Raw genomic sequence first — 14,561 nt, 5'->3', positions numbered from 1 at the left:
TGCCATTGAGCTACATCCACAGCCCCTCAGCTACATTCCCCTCGTTTCTCCCCATTATTGATCTAGGTACCATTAAAGGCTGCAGTCCACCTGGCATCATCTACTGCCTGCTCCACCAGCTCGACACCAAGGACCTGGGATGCACACTGAGCCAGAGAAAGGCCAATCACACCTGAAGAAGTAATAAATAAGAGGGAATTATTTTTGTGTTTTAAACTTCATGGTTATATTCAGACCATCAATACTATCCACCCCCTGACACCCTTGAAAAGGCCATAGGCTCTGGGTAGATGGAAGGACAACACACAGACTCTTCCTAGGGCAGCCACTTGCCTGTTCCACAGCAAATGTCAAGGAGGATGGAATTGGAGTTCACTCCACTTAGCTCCCCAATGGTCTGATAGAGCAATTCTGCACCAGCAGTATTAATCTGGAAGAAGGCATCCGGTGAGATGCGGATCTTCAAACCCAGAAGATCTTCAAAGATGTGGGGTTCCCCAAACAGCAGCTGGTAGGGGGATTGCTGATGGCTGCAACGGGTCATGGTGCTAGGAAAGAATAAAGAAAGACAGCATTTTAGAATGACAGAACCTTCTACCTCGTACTGCTTGGCTAGAAGGGGCACCCCAAGCCTCTCAGCTAGAAGACACAGCTTGCTCAACACATCTCTGAGACTTCTGTATGAGTTCCCTTCTTGAAGGATGGAGATAAGTATGTACACTCTCATTTTACATTCTTTTTGTTTTGATTTTGAGAAGGTCAAGGCTATGATACCCACACTTCACTTTTCTATTCTAGCCTGGGTTTCCAGATGTGGCTGATGTATGAAAGCCAGGTCTCACTAGCCTGTGGGCCTCCACTCTGAGTAGCTAAGTACAAAGTACAAAGTAGCTTAGTACCATCAGCTAAGCACAAAGCCAGGCTACAGCAAGCCTGCAGCCTCCTACTTCCTGTCTGGCTGCCCCGGGCTTACCTTTCCTGGAAATAGAGTGAGGTCAATTCACAGACTGCTCCAGGGCCTTGAGTGAAAAAATCCTTCAAGGTCACCTTCTGAGCACACAGCTCCTCCTGCCCAGAACATGAAATCGTGAGGCAAGCAGACTCATCCCTGACAAATTCTCTTGCCAATAGCTACAGGAATCAGGCCTGAAGCAGTCAGACAAGAAGACACATTTCTCAAGTCCTATTATAAATAACACTTAGCATAAAGCAATGTTCTGCAGGGCACAATCAACAACAACAGGCTATTTTCACATCTCAGCTGAAGCACTGCTTGGCTTCTCAGCTTTTGACAAATCTCATACAATAGAACTGGCACTTTCTCTAGTTTGAGCCTCTAATAGTTTTCCAAAGGAAGTGTGAGTTATTCTTATAAACAAGAAGCTAAACTAAGCTTCTGCCCCATCATGCACAGAAAATAACCTTTCAAAATCTTTTCATTTTTCTCCACGTTTGCTATCCCAACCACCTACTCAAATATCACCTCATAAGTCATGAGTCCTAGAAGAAATGAACGGGGAAACAAAAGGAAGAACATGGTGGGCTGGCAAGAAGGCTTAATGGGTAAAGGCACTGCCATCAAGCCCAAAGATCTGAGTTCAATCCCTGGGACACATGTGATGGAAGGAGAGAAACAACTCATGCCAACTTGTTCTCTGACATCCAATTAAGTGTAAAAGGAAGATAATGAACAAGGTAAATAACGACTCCCCTTTTTCTGGCTACAGAACATATTAGAATTCTAATATTGCTAATCACTACGGACTAGCTTGACATATAGATATGGGATTATAAAACCATGTCAGAGCTAAAGAATTTAAAAAACCAGGCCAGGAACCAGAGTCAAATCCTAGCTTTGTAGTTAACTGGCTCTTTAACCTTCCATGTGACTATGCCTCCCTTTGGTAATCTATAAAAATGAGAGTGGTAACATTTTTCTTACACCTACCTACTTCATAAACTTTTTGAGATAGTCAACTAAGTGTAGGGATGTTTCCATATAAGAATATCTGTGCTGGTTGGGGTTCTGTCATTTTGTCAACAGGACACAAAATGAAGTGAACTTGGAATGAGCCTCAGCTGAGGAACTGCCTCAATAAGACTGGCCCGTGGGCATGTCTAGTGGACCTTTTCTCAACTGATGGCTGTTGTGGAAAAGCCCAGGCCACTGTGGGCAGTGTTATCCCTGGGAAATTGGTGCTTAGGTATATAAGAAAAACTGAAAGATGAAGAGTTGGTTTTGTGGTTAAGAGCACTTGTTGCCATTGCAGAGGACCTGGACTTGATTTCCAGTACTCAGACGGTAGCTCACAACTGTCTATAACTCCAGTGTCAAGGAATCCAAAGCCCTCTTCTACCCTTCCTAGGCACCAGGCATACACATGGTACACATACATACATGCATACGCTCATACACATGAAATGATTTTAAATCTAAAAATAAAGCCATAGGGAGCAAGCCAGAAAGCAGTATTCCTCCATGACCTCTGCTTCAGTTACCACCTCTAGGTTCCTGCCTTGAATTATTCCTCTGCCTCCCCTTCAAGAGAGACTGTGAGCTGTAAGGTGAAATAAATCCTTTCTTCATCAAGTCACTCTTAGTCATGGTTTTTATTGCAGCAACAGATAGCCAACTAGAACACTGTCTGAAAGTGCTAAGTGCATTTCAAATGTAAAGCATAATTTGGATGACTGCTATGTTCACCACTACACTAGCAGAGTGTGTGAAGAATTTAGTTTATAAAAGTTGGACATGCAAATTTCTATGGAAATAGCTTTTGGATTCAGTAGAGCCTACTACTACATGAAAATACTTGGGAGGCCATGTACAATAATCATCTTGGGTAACCTAGCCACAATCTGTGTTTTGATTATGCCAGCAGTATAGGTAAATTACATTCTTACCAACTCCTCTTCATCCTCAAACCTGCTCTGTAACCTACATAAAAATACTAGATGTGTGGTTTCTGCTAACTGCTCTGAAACTCCCCCAAAAAACCAAACCAGGAACATAGTAGAGTTACTACAGAAGTGGCTTCTTATCCTGTAGGCTTACCTGACTTAACCCCTGGGGATGAAACGTGATGATAGCCATCGTGTGTCCTTGGCTATTGGTTCGAACTGTGAGCTCACGCCAGTGTCCACCTTCATGAAACAGAAGACAGGGCTCCACTGAAGACTGTCGAAGGAATACTTCATAGTACTAAGAAGAAACTGATATTATATATGGGCAGAAAGAACAAGTTCAACAGCTCACTGTCCATCCCAGGTCATTGTTTGAGGCTGTATTATGCTCCCCTAAATGTATGTGTTGAAGCCTTTAGCCCCATATCCTCAGAGCATGACTGCATTTGAAAACAGACCTTTAATCAGGTGAGGAAGGAAGCCAGAAATGGTAGTCAACATACTTCAAGGATTCAAGAGGCTGAGGTCAGAGAATCTCAAGTTTAATGTCATTCTAGGCTACCTAGTGAGACTCTCAAAAGTCCACAAAATTAAGAGGTGATTAAATTAAAGAGAGGCCATTGTGGTGGTTTGAATAGGTATGGTCCCACCGACTCATGTGTTTGAATGCTTGGCCCATAAGGAGTGGCAATATTAGGTGGCATGGCCTTGTTGGAGTAGCAGAAGCTGACTTTGAAGTCTCATATATGCTCAAGCCACACCCATTGAACAGTCTCTCCTTCTACTCTCATCTTTCTCCACCAGCATCTCCACCTGAACATCGCCATGTCCTGCCATGACAATAATGAACTAAACCTCCGAAGTTGTAAGCCACCCCAATTTAATGTTTTCCTTTATAAGAGTTGCTGTGGTGATGGTGTCTCTTGCCAGCAATAGAAACCCAAACTAAGACAGCCATTAAAGACACTTAATCCAATCTCACCAGAGTCTTTGTAAGAAGAGAAAAGGTACGGGTAGGAATATATAGCTCAGCTGGTAGAGTGCTTGCCTGGTGTGCAGGAAGTACTGGGTTTCCCATCCTTAACACTGCATAAAAATTGGGCATGGTGACACATAACTGTCATACAAGCACTTGGGAGATAGAAGCAGGAAGATCAGAAGTTCCAGGTCATCCTTGTCTACATAACAATTTTGAAGCTAGCCTGGGCTACATGAGACCCTGTCTAAAAGGAAGGAGGGAGGAGGAGGAAGAGGAGGAAGAAGAAAAAGGAAAAGAAGGAGAAGAAGAGGAAGAGGAAGGAGGAGGAGGAGGAGGAGGAGGAGGAGGAGGAGGAATGTAGGAAGAAGAAGAAATATGAGCACACACAAAAAAACACAAATATACACAGAAAAGACCAAGTGGGGTCACAGTATAAAGACAGCCATAGGCCTGAAGAGAAAAACCTGCCAGACCCTGATCTTAGACTTGGAACTCCAGACAGGAAGGAACTAAACTTCTGTTGTTTATACCTCAGGCCTGTGGTAATTTATTTAATGAGCCCTGAGACGAAAAGTGACACAAAAGCACACTCCTTGGCCAGCCGTGGTAACACATATCCATATTCCTAGCAGCCATGAGGCTGAGGCAGGAGGGTCCTGAATTCCAGGCTTGCCAGAGCCATGCAGCCAACCCTGCCCCGTGACCTTATGGAGGACATCACCATTTTTTATACTCTAAACTCTAAGTGCCATGAAGGTTTAGTGTTATCTCCTCAATCTGTCATATAATACATGCCCAATATTTTTGAAAGGAAGTGTGAATGAATAAAAAGAAAGCATATTCAGATGTAAGACCTCAATTTATTCTACATGAGATACTAAATACAAGAAACTGCCATTTCTGTAAACTATTCCTGGCACCACTTCCCAATGCCTTACAAAGCTGCTATGATTTATTCCTACTGATAACTTCCTGGTGCAAGCCTATCATTTCTATAACATACAATCAGATGTCAACTCTATTAGCTACAATTGAATACAATTCTACTTAGTTGCTATGATTTCAAATATCCTTAAAGTCAAGAACGGGGATGTAGCTCATTGGTAGAGGACTTAGAACCATGCACAACACCCTGGGCTTGATCCATAAAACCACCCCCCCAAATCAATAAAACTAAACTTTTCAAACGGAAGCCATAGGACACACTGTCTGATTTTCTTGTGTCTTTTATTCTCACATTACATGAAAGCTAGGTCTACTACATTTTCAAACAAAACACCAAATTATCTAGGGAAGAAGATATATGAAAAAACAGTGCTACCTGGAAAGATCAGATCAATGAAGGCTACACTTTATCACTTTTTCTATCACCTCCTATACAGAAGATATGTTTAACTCCACTGAACATATTTTTTCAAATCTTGGGATTGGTAATATTTTTTAAAAAGACCAGTTCAGTTGTCATTTACTTCCTGGTTAAAAAGGGACTCAAGATTCAAATGTCAGAGGTCTTGAAAAAATGAAACATCATCTGTAAATAATGTTTAAGGAAATACAAACTACATCTCCATCGTTGTATAACCATTGTAAAATGAAAAACTTCCTGTTTTATGTGAGAACACTTAAGTCTTAAGATTCAACAGATCTTCTAATTAAAATAGCTACTCAGGTGAAATAAAGGAGTTAGAAAATGTATTGTTATTTAAGCCCATTGTTCAAACAATTCTCTTTGTTCTCCCCTGAAGCATCATCTTCTGCCTCAGAGCTAGATCATTCCCATTAATAGACAAGCATTCTTTCACTTTCTCACTTTCTAAAAAAGCAAGCAGGGGTTAAAGACATGGCTCCGTGGTTAGGAGCACTTGCTGCTCTCCTACAGGACCTTGGTTTGGTTCCCAGCACTGAGCTGGCCTTACAATTATCTATAACCCCAGTTGTAGATGACCCAATACTATTCCCTGACCTCTGTGGGCATCAGGCAAACACATGGTACACATATATGTTTGCAGACAAAAACCACTCACACACAAAAATAAACAAACTTAAAAAATGTTTAAAAGAAAGAAAACTCAAGGAGTCAAGTATCATGCCTGCAATCCCAGAACTTGTGAGATGGAGGCAGGAGAACCAAGAATTCAAGGTTATCCTCAACTGTGTAGTAAGCTGGATGCCAGCCTGGGCCACATGAGATTCTGTCTCAAAAGAAAACCTTTCTTGAATTCCTAGTCCCTATTAGCTAACACTCTGCTTCTTTTTGTAGCCAAACTCACAAGAACAGTACAGAACGGTATATATCCCAATCTCCTTTTTAATCACTTGAATAAGGTTCCCATCACTCCACCTAAACTGTTTGCATTAAGATCACCAACTACCTGGTCCTGAAGTCCAACATTCCATCCTCAGCAACATGGGACACAGCTGGTGAATGTGTCTTCGCATGTTTTGGCTCCCAGAACACCACTATCCTGCTTCCCTCAACCTCACTAGCTGCCCCTTTTCAGCCCCATTTAACAGCTCCTCCTCTGTTCCCAGACTGCTGGTGCAACCAAACCCTACTCTACTGGCAGTCATATAAAAGAACACATACAATGATGTACAGAACATAATACTTGATGATAACATGATTGATTGCTAACTGCCTTATGTAGTTCTCATATTATATTTTCTATTATTTCACAGTATGTTACTCATACAGATAATGTTCATTGGAAAGCATAACACTGAATTCCACTGGCAGCAGCCTCACACATCCAGTGTTTACAGCATCTCACGATTACATCACTTTCTTTTGTGCTTGATTCTTCTTGAGTTCTTTTGTTTACTCTGCCTCTACAAACAACAGGCTGAATTCACAGCCTAGAGTCTAAGTGTTCAGTAGCCTATACCACACAAGTTTTTATAAGTACATCTATGGTGTTCACATAACAATGAAATTGGCTAAGGCTGTATGTCTCACAAAGTAACTCCATTGACTGAGTCACATTCAAAGTCTCAGAAAACAAACTGGGGAGGGGGGTGCATGCCTTTAATCCGAGCACATGGGAGGCAGAGACAGGCAGATCTCTGAATTCAAGGCTAGCCTGGTCTACAAAGAAAGTTCCAGGATAGTTGAGGCTATATAGAGAAACCCTGTCTCAAAAAAAACAAAACAAAACAAAACAACAACAACAACAAAAAGCAAGGGGGAAAGTCTCTGAACAATAAATGGAACAGTTACTGCGTGAAGAGAAAACAAGAGAACATGAGAAAATCTTTGCCAGCTGTGCATCTGACAGGAGATTAATACCCAGACCATAGAACAAACTCAAATACTAAAAACTCAAAGAACAAATACTCAAATTTACCAGACAGTTCTCAAAAGCATAAATGGCAAAAAAAACCTCCATGTTTACAGTGTTTCATATCCTTAGCTACCACAGAAATGCAAATTAACAATACACTGAGACTGTGCCTCACCCCCCTCAGCATGGTTATCAGCAAGAAGACAAACAACAAAAGCTGTCAGGGATGTGGGAACTTAAACATGGGGTAGGAGTGTAAATTAGTGATACCACTATGGATTTCAGTATGGTTCCTCAAAAACCTAAAGCCAAAACTACCATTATGATCCAGCTAGACCATAGCACAAGGTATATGCCCAAAGGAAGGCAAATCAGCATAACACAGAGATATCTGCACAACCATGTTCACTGTTGCACTATTCAAAATAGCCAAAATGTGGAACCAGCCTAGATGTCCACCAGCAGGGGGACATAGACAAAAAAGATGGTTTATTGGAGTTTTATTAAGCCATAAATTGAAATGAAATAATATCATTTGCAAGAAAATGGATGGAATGGGAGGGTATCATATTAAGCCAAAGAAGCCAGACTCAGAAAGGCAAATATCATGTTTTCTCTCATATATAAAAACTAGATTTTTTTAAATGCATGAAAGGATAAGGGAGACTATTTCCAGGCATAGAGGACCCAGAGGAAGAAAGATACACAAAATCCAAGTGATCCTATTAAAAACTTAAACCTAGTGATGACATCCCCCTGCCAATCACAACTTTCAACAGCTTCCCATTTCACTCACAATAAATGGTAAGGAACTACAATGACCTCTCACTACACGGTATGGTCTCTGTTAACTTTCACCTCATTGCCTACTTACATCAACTTTCACCTTACTAACTAGTAAACACTCACCTGAGTCTATGTTACTTTCTACAGAAAGCCAGCTATATCCCAAATGCTTTTTAGCTGGCCTTTGTGGGTATCAGGCATAAATATGCACACACGCCCCCACACACACCCCAATGGCTCTTAGCTGGCCTTTGTGGGTAGCAGGCATACACACACACACACACACACACACACACACACACACACACACACACACACCCCAAATGCTCTTATCAGGCCTTTGCCTTTGTGGGTACCAGGCATACATACATACATGCATGCATACATACATACACACACACACACACACACACACACACACACACACACACACACACACACACGGAAAAATAAATATTTTTAAAAGATGTGCTGTGGTAGGTGGCATATGCCTATAATCTTGGCATGTAAAGAGCAGAATCAGGGTGATAGAAAGCTCAAGACTTACCTAGGTTACATAGCAAGATCCAGTCTCAAAACTGAAAGGGGAACCTGAAGATATACAAGGTTTACCACCCCACACAGTCCAGAAAAGGCTCGTGCTTGAAGGTATAAAGCACTACAGAAAGGATGCAATCAGTACTGTAACTTCTGCCCAGCCCACCGCTCCCTTACAGTGTACTCAGTAAACTCTTCTTCCTAAAGAACAAGACACTGGAGAGAACAGTGTCATGATGAAGTACATGGCTACTACCATCTGTGTTTGATTAACAATCTGAACACAAAACTGGAAAATAAGTGGTAAAGGAATACATACCTCCAATCCCATCACTTGGGAGACTGAGGCAGGAGAAATCTAAGTTTGATGCCAGTCTGGGATACAGGCCAGCCTGAGCTGCATGGCAAGATTGTGCATCAAAGTGAGAAAGCAAAGAGACAGCTCAGCAGTTAAGAGCACCAGCTGCTCTTGGAGAGGACCCAGGTCCAATTCTCAGCATCCACATGGTGACTCACAAACAGAACTCCAGTCCCAGGGGATCCAATGCCCTCTTCCGGCTTCTACAGGCACTAAGCACATGTTTGTGTACAGCTACACATGTAGGCAAACACCTCTACACACAAAATAATATTCTTTAAAGGGAAACAAATTCACTTCTTCATCCCACCAAGAAACTGCTCTATCTGGTGACCTTCCTCTATCAGGTGACTGGAGGCTCTTTTCTTAGGGAAAAAAAATGCCCCACAATAGCACTAAATTTTTTAGACTAAGCACAAAATGAAGAGACAGATCCAGGAAGAGTATGTAAATCTGTATTGCTAATAATAGGACCTCAGGTCTCCTTTGCACACAAGCAACTAGGCAGGAGATTTGAAGATGATTCTTTAGAGAAAGTAATAGCCCCACATTATTGATCCTGACTGACAGAAACACGTGAAAGAGCCCTACAATCACCAGAAGTGAACCCAAAAAACAGTATACCTACTCAAGCCCAACTCCCAATTGGCTTTTAAATATAAACAACCAGGAAAACTGAGTACAGCCTCTAGGATAAAATACAAAATTAAAGAGGAAGAAATCCCAAAGGAGGCAGATATCAGTAAATGGATAGATAGACACATGGATGGGTACATGGATGGATGCTCCATTACTAAAAACAATGAGGTGTTAAAGGAATAGAGATGATAATAAAATAATAGTAATACTAGGAGAATAGAAGAAAATCAGCAAATGTTTTGGCATTTAAGTCAAGAATTTTCCACAATGATAAAAAGACAAAAAAAGATGGAGGATGAGGTAAGAAAGTGCTAGAGGAGCATAGGTGTGGACTTTGGGAGCCCATTCCACATAGAGGGATACTCGCTGAGCCAAGACACACAGGGGAGGGCCTAGACCCTATGCCAAAGGATATGATCGACTCTGGTGACCCCATATGGAAGGCCTCACACTCTCTGGGGAGCAGAGATATGTGATAGGTAGGGTTTTAGTTGGGGGGGTGGTAGGGGAGGAGGGAAGGGAGAGTGAACTGGGATTAACATTGAAAATAATCTTATTTCTAACTTTAAAAAATGGAGAGAAAAAAAGAAAGTGCTAGAGGTTATAAAAGCAGCCAGTGAATTCTAAGAGTCAAAGAATGGGAGGTAGAAAAAGAAGAGAACAAGCGAGGCAGTGGTGGCTCACGCCTTTAATCCCAGCACTTGGGAGGCAAGGGCAGGCGGATCTCTGTGAGTTCGAGGCCAGCCTGGTCTAAATAAGTTCCATGACAGCCAGGGCTACACAGAAAAACCCTGTCTTACAAAAAAAAAAAAAAAAAAAAAAAAGAGGAGGAGGAAGAGGAGGAGTAGGAGGAAGAGGAGAGAACATAGAAAAAAGAACAGATGGAGGTATTAGAAAAAATAAAATTCCCTACATTTTGAAGTATTAGTTTCCAGACGGACAAGGTCTAAGAAGTGTTGGTAGAATGAGGTAAAGAAAGGGCCACATGGTCATTAAATTCTGGGGATAAAGACAGACTTCCCTACACTAAGCATAGTAGCTCATGCCTGTAATCCCAGCACTTGAGAGGAAAACGCAGCAGGATAGCCACAAGTTCAAGATCACACTCATCTATGCAGTGAGTATCCAGGTCAGCCCAGGTTATAGAGTGAGATTGTTACCCCCCACCCCAACCCACAAAGAAGGGAAGAAAGAATAGGTTCCCTAAAAGCTTTCAAGAAATCAGGTAAGGAAGGAGTCATTACCTACAAAGGATCAAGATTTGTTAGACTCATATACACTACTTACTGGTCAGATGACCATGGAGTACAGTCTGCAAACTTTACAAGGTCAAATGATTTCAAACCCAGAATTTTAAATCTACAAACATTTTCAGTCATTTCAGGGTAGAAAAAGATGTAACATATAGATGTGTAAAAATTTAACAATTATGTCTGAGATACTTTTCCTCAAGAAGCTAATGGAGATTGTACTCCAGATGAACAAAGGTGCAAACCAAGAAAGCAAGACAGGATATAAGAAACAGGACAGACAAGACCCTTGGGTGTGGTGGCACATAAATGTAATCTCAGCACCCAAGAGGCAAATGCAGGACCTTGCCAAATTCAAAGCCAGCCTGGTCTCCATAGGGAGGCCCTGTCTTAAAACAGATGACAACAACAGACAAAGGGACAGGGAGATGACTCAGTCAGTAAAGTGCTTGCCATACAATCATGAGGACCAGAGTTTGGGTCCCCAGCACCCACAGAAAAGTGGGGTGCAGCAGCAGACACCTATAATGCCAGCACTGACTTGAGTAATGGGAGGGCACAGACAGGATTTCTCAGGCTGATTGGCCAGTCATCCTAGCCAAGTAAATGATCTCCAAGTTCCGTGAAATAATCTGTCTCAAAAAATAAACTGGGGTGTGATTAAGGAGACAACCCAACATATACCTCTGGCCTCAACATGCACAGTGACAACAGGTATGCACCCACAGCACGTGTGCTTCTGTGTAGTAATTTCCTGAGCTAAAACTCTCCATCTTGGAGCCAGGTGTTGGTGGCGCACACCTTTAATCCCAGTACTCAGGAGGCAGAGGCAGGCGGATCTCTGTGAGTTTGAGGCCAGCCTGGTCTACAGAGTGAGTGCCAGGGCAGCCTCCAAAGCTACAGAGAAACCCTGTCTCGAAAAAACAAAACAAAACAAACAACTCTCCGTCTTGGAGAGAAACTCATTAAAACAGGATGTTAAAGGGGAGATGAAATAGCAGGATATTTTTAAAATTTATTTATTTTTATTTTATGTATATTGGTGTTTTGCCATGGGTGTCAGTCCCCTGGAACTGGAATTACAGACAGTTGTGAGCTGCCATTTGGATGCTAGGAACTGAACTCCGGTCCTCTGAAGGAGCAGTCAATGCTCTTAACCACTGTGCTATCTCTCCAGTGCCCCGTCCCCCACCGCAGGATATTTTAAGAGAAAATAAAGCATTTCATCCTTTAGGGGAAGATCCTAAGCTCAGAAAATAAACAACTCAAAGGCCAGCCTGGTCTACAGAGTGAGTTCCAGGACAGTCAGTGCTATTACACAGAGAAACCCTGTCTTGAAAAAAATCAAAACACTAGCTAAATTAATGTCAAATCTAAATACCAGGTATTTTATATTATGGGTAAATGTCCTTATTTAGGTGGGATGGTGGTGTAAGGTTACAGTTTTAATAGATAACTTCAGTCTCCTGGAACTCATATCCAATGTTTACATTTTATGTGATATGTCTACAATGTGCTTCAAAATCATCTAAAGAAAATAGATGGAAAGTAGGTGAGAATACGGAAAAACAGTAAGTATTACTTCACCAAATGTGCCAAACTCACATACATTGTGTATGAATCAGTACTTGGTGCTATACAAAGTTAGATAATGCAGAGCAGCTACATCCACAGGCTAGCGTGGGAAGCCCCCACAGACAATGAAATATGGTGTACCAGGTGCTATACAAGAGATGCACAGTAGAGATAACCATGTGCAGCGACAGGGATTCTTAATCAGACTGAGGAGTTGGATATAGTTTTCTATAGAACTGAGGCTTGAAGTGAATCTTGGAGAATAAATAGCAGTGACGGTGGTGGGAATAGGTTGCAAACTGAAAACATTCTAGAAAGAGAGGGCAGGCAGACAGGAATGAGATAGCATGGCAGTGTCACAGGGGTTCAGTACAAATGGGAAGAAGAAAGCAGGGAGGCATAGGGCAGGAGATAAGGCTGGGAACCTTGTCATGAAGATGCTAAAGTGAATGGGTAAAGAATTTAAACTCCCATTCTAAAAGATACTGGGCAGGGATGGCAAGGTGCCTCAAGCGGATAAAGGCACTCGCTGCTAACCCTGGCAACATGAGCTTGATCCCTGGAACCTACACGGTAGAAGGAGACAATTAACTTTAGTAAGTTGTCCTCAGATTTCCACAGATGTGGCATGGCCTGTGTGTGAATGTGTATACAAGCACACACGCACACACATACAAACACAAACACAGCATATTTTTTTAAAAAGTAAAAAATGACTGGGAAACCACTGTAGAACTATTAGCAGAATGGCGCTGTGTTATTTTCAGTTTACAGACAGCTGGGACTCTGAGTGGAGAAGGCACTGAGAGAAGGGCTGGAGGCAGGGAGACAGTGCAGACATTAATGTACTAATCCAGATGACTGAGAATGGTCATTTGAACTCAAGTGCTGACAGTGTAGAACTGGATAGACTCAAGATATTTCTAGAATAGTAAAACCATTAAGGACTTGGACATGGGTTAGATGTCGAGGACGAAGGGGGAACTGAGACAGGAGCTAAGATGACACAGGTTTCTAGTCCACTAAAATGGCAATAACTAAACTGTGGAGGAAACATTTGGGAAAATAAGGAGATATGTAAAATTTAGGACCCTGGTTATCAGAATGAGGAAACTGTTCACCATGGAGAATCAATTTTGATTATTACCAACTAATGGTACCTAATAGATGAGACGCTACAGCTACTGCTAATCATGACAGACTACAGCCACTGCTAATCATGATACAATGGACCTAACAGCCCCTCACAAGAAAGAATACTACAATACAAAATAGCAACAACACAGAAGTTGAGAAGACCAGATTAGGACAACACTGATCTGGTTCCAAGATCCCCAGTTGATGGCTTTCCAAGACTGCCTAGAAGACTCTGGGAACTTCCTCAAGCTTAAGAGGACAATGGAATGTAAATATGAGACAACAGCTATCCATTTATTGAGAAGCTATTCAAGGCACCAGTTAAGGTTGGGTACTATCTCCCAAGAATATATTCAGAAAGAAGAAGGCCTAGGATAGAGTCCTCGGGGACACCAACAATGATAGTAGGAAAGGAGAATTAATGTTTTTAAAATCCCAGGAGGAAGACTAAGAAGTGGCCAACCAGATAGGAGGAAAGTTGGGGTTGGAGAGATGGATAAAAGGTTAAGAGAGCTTGTTCTTCCAGAAGATCCAAGTTCGGTTCCCAGCACCCACATCAGGTAGCTCACAGCTGCCTACAACTCTAGCTCCAAGGGAGCCTTTGCAAGCACTTGCACATACAAGACAGACACACACAAATAAAAAAAAATATTTAGAAAAAAGGCCGAAAGCCATCAGAGAATGGTAACACAAACTAAATGAAGAAGTCAGTGTTTCAGGAGGGAAACAAGAATGAGACAGACAGTGCTAAAGGAAGAGAAAAAAAAGTAAGCTAGGGGCAGAAAGCTATGGGCTTTGACAAAACTGAGTTCACGGATAGAAAACCAAGTTCACTGATGGCTCAGGCAATATCAGTTTCACTAGTGTTCAGGACATAAATAAGAGTTATTAGAATTTCTTAAAGGTGAGAAATATTAATCATACTATGAAGTAAAATGAGCCGTGAGGAGGATGAGAAGAAACAGGAGAAGGGGTGTGTAATGGAAGACAGGGAACCGAAGGAGCAGAAAGTGAGTCCAAAACAAAGAGCAGCTTTGATGAGGACAAGGGGAAACAAGTACATCTTTCACTTAGAAGAATGGTCAGATTTCAGTGACACTGGTAGATGAACAAAC

At 41.9% G+C, this 14,561-nt stretch overlaps 1 protein-coding gene across 10 annotated transcripts in view; it reads right to left on the bottom strand.

The window, feature by feature from the left end:
- Positions 1-14,561, bottom strand: part of Trmt2b (tRNA methyltransferase 2 homolog B) — a 60,223-nt gene that overhangs the window by 29,082 nt on the left and 16,580 nt on the right. For all 10 annotated transcript variants that reach the window (XR_004771384.1, XM_027433089.2, XM_027433088.2 and 7 more), the window contains 4 exons: positions 3,056-3,202; positions 974-1,068; positions 334-548; positions 71-172 (listed from right to left, as the gene is read on the bottom strand). Coding sequence is in view for 9 of the 10 variants with exons in the window: in XM_027433089.2 (XP_027288890.1) it covers positions 71-172; positions 334-548; positions 974-1,068; positions 3,056-3,202 (559 nt within the window). In the remaining variant the exon portion in view is untranslated. The remainder of the gene's footprint in view (positions 1-70; positions 173-333; positions 549-973; positions 1,069-3,055; positions 3,203-14,561) is intronic.

This window comes from Cricetulus griseus, chromosome X, assembly GCF_003668045.3.
Source record: "Cricetulus griseus strain 17A/GY chromosome X, alternate assembly CriGri-PICRH-1.0, whole genome shotgun sequence".
Lineage (NCBI taxonomy): Eukaryota > Metazoa > Chordata > Mammalia > Rodentia > Cricetidae > Cricetulus > Cricetulus griseus.
The sequence above is the reverse complement of the archived record's forward strand: the minus strand, read 5'-3'. Positions and strand labels throughout refer to the sequence as shown.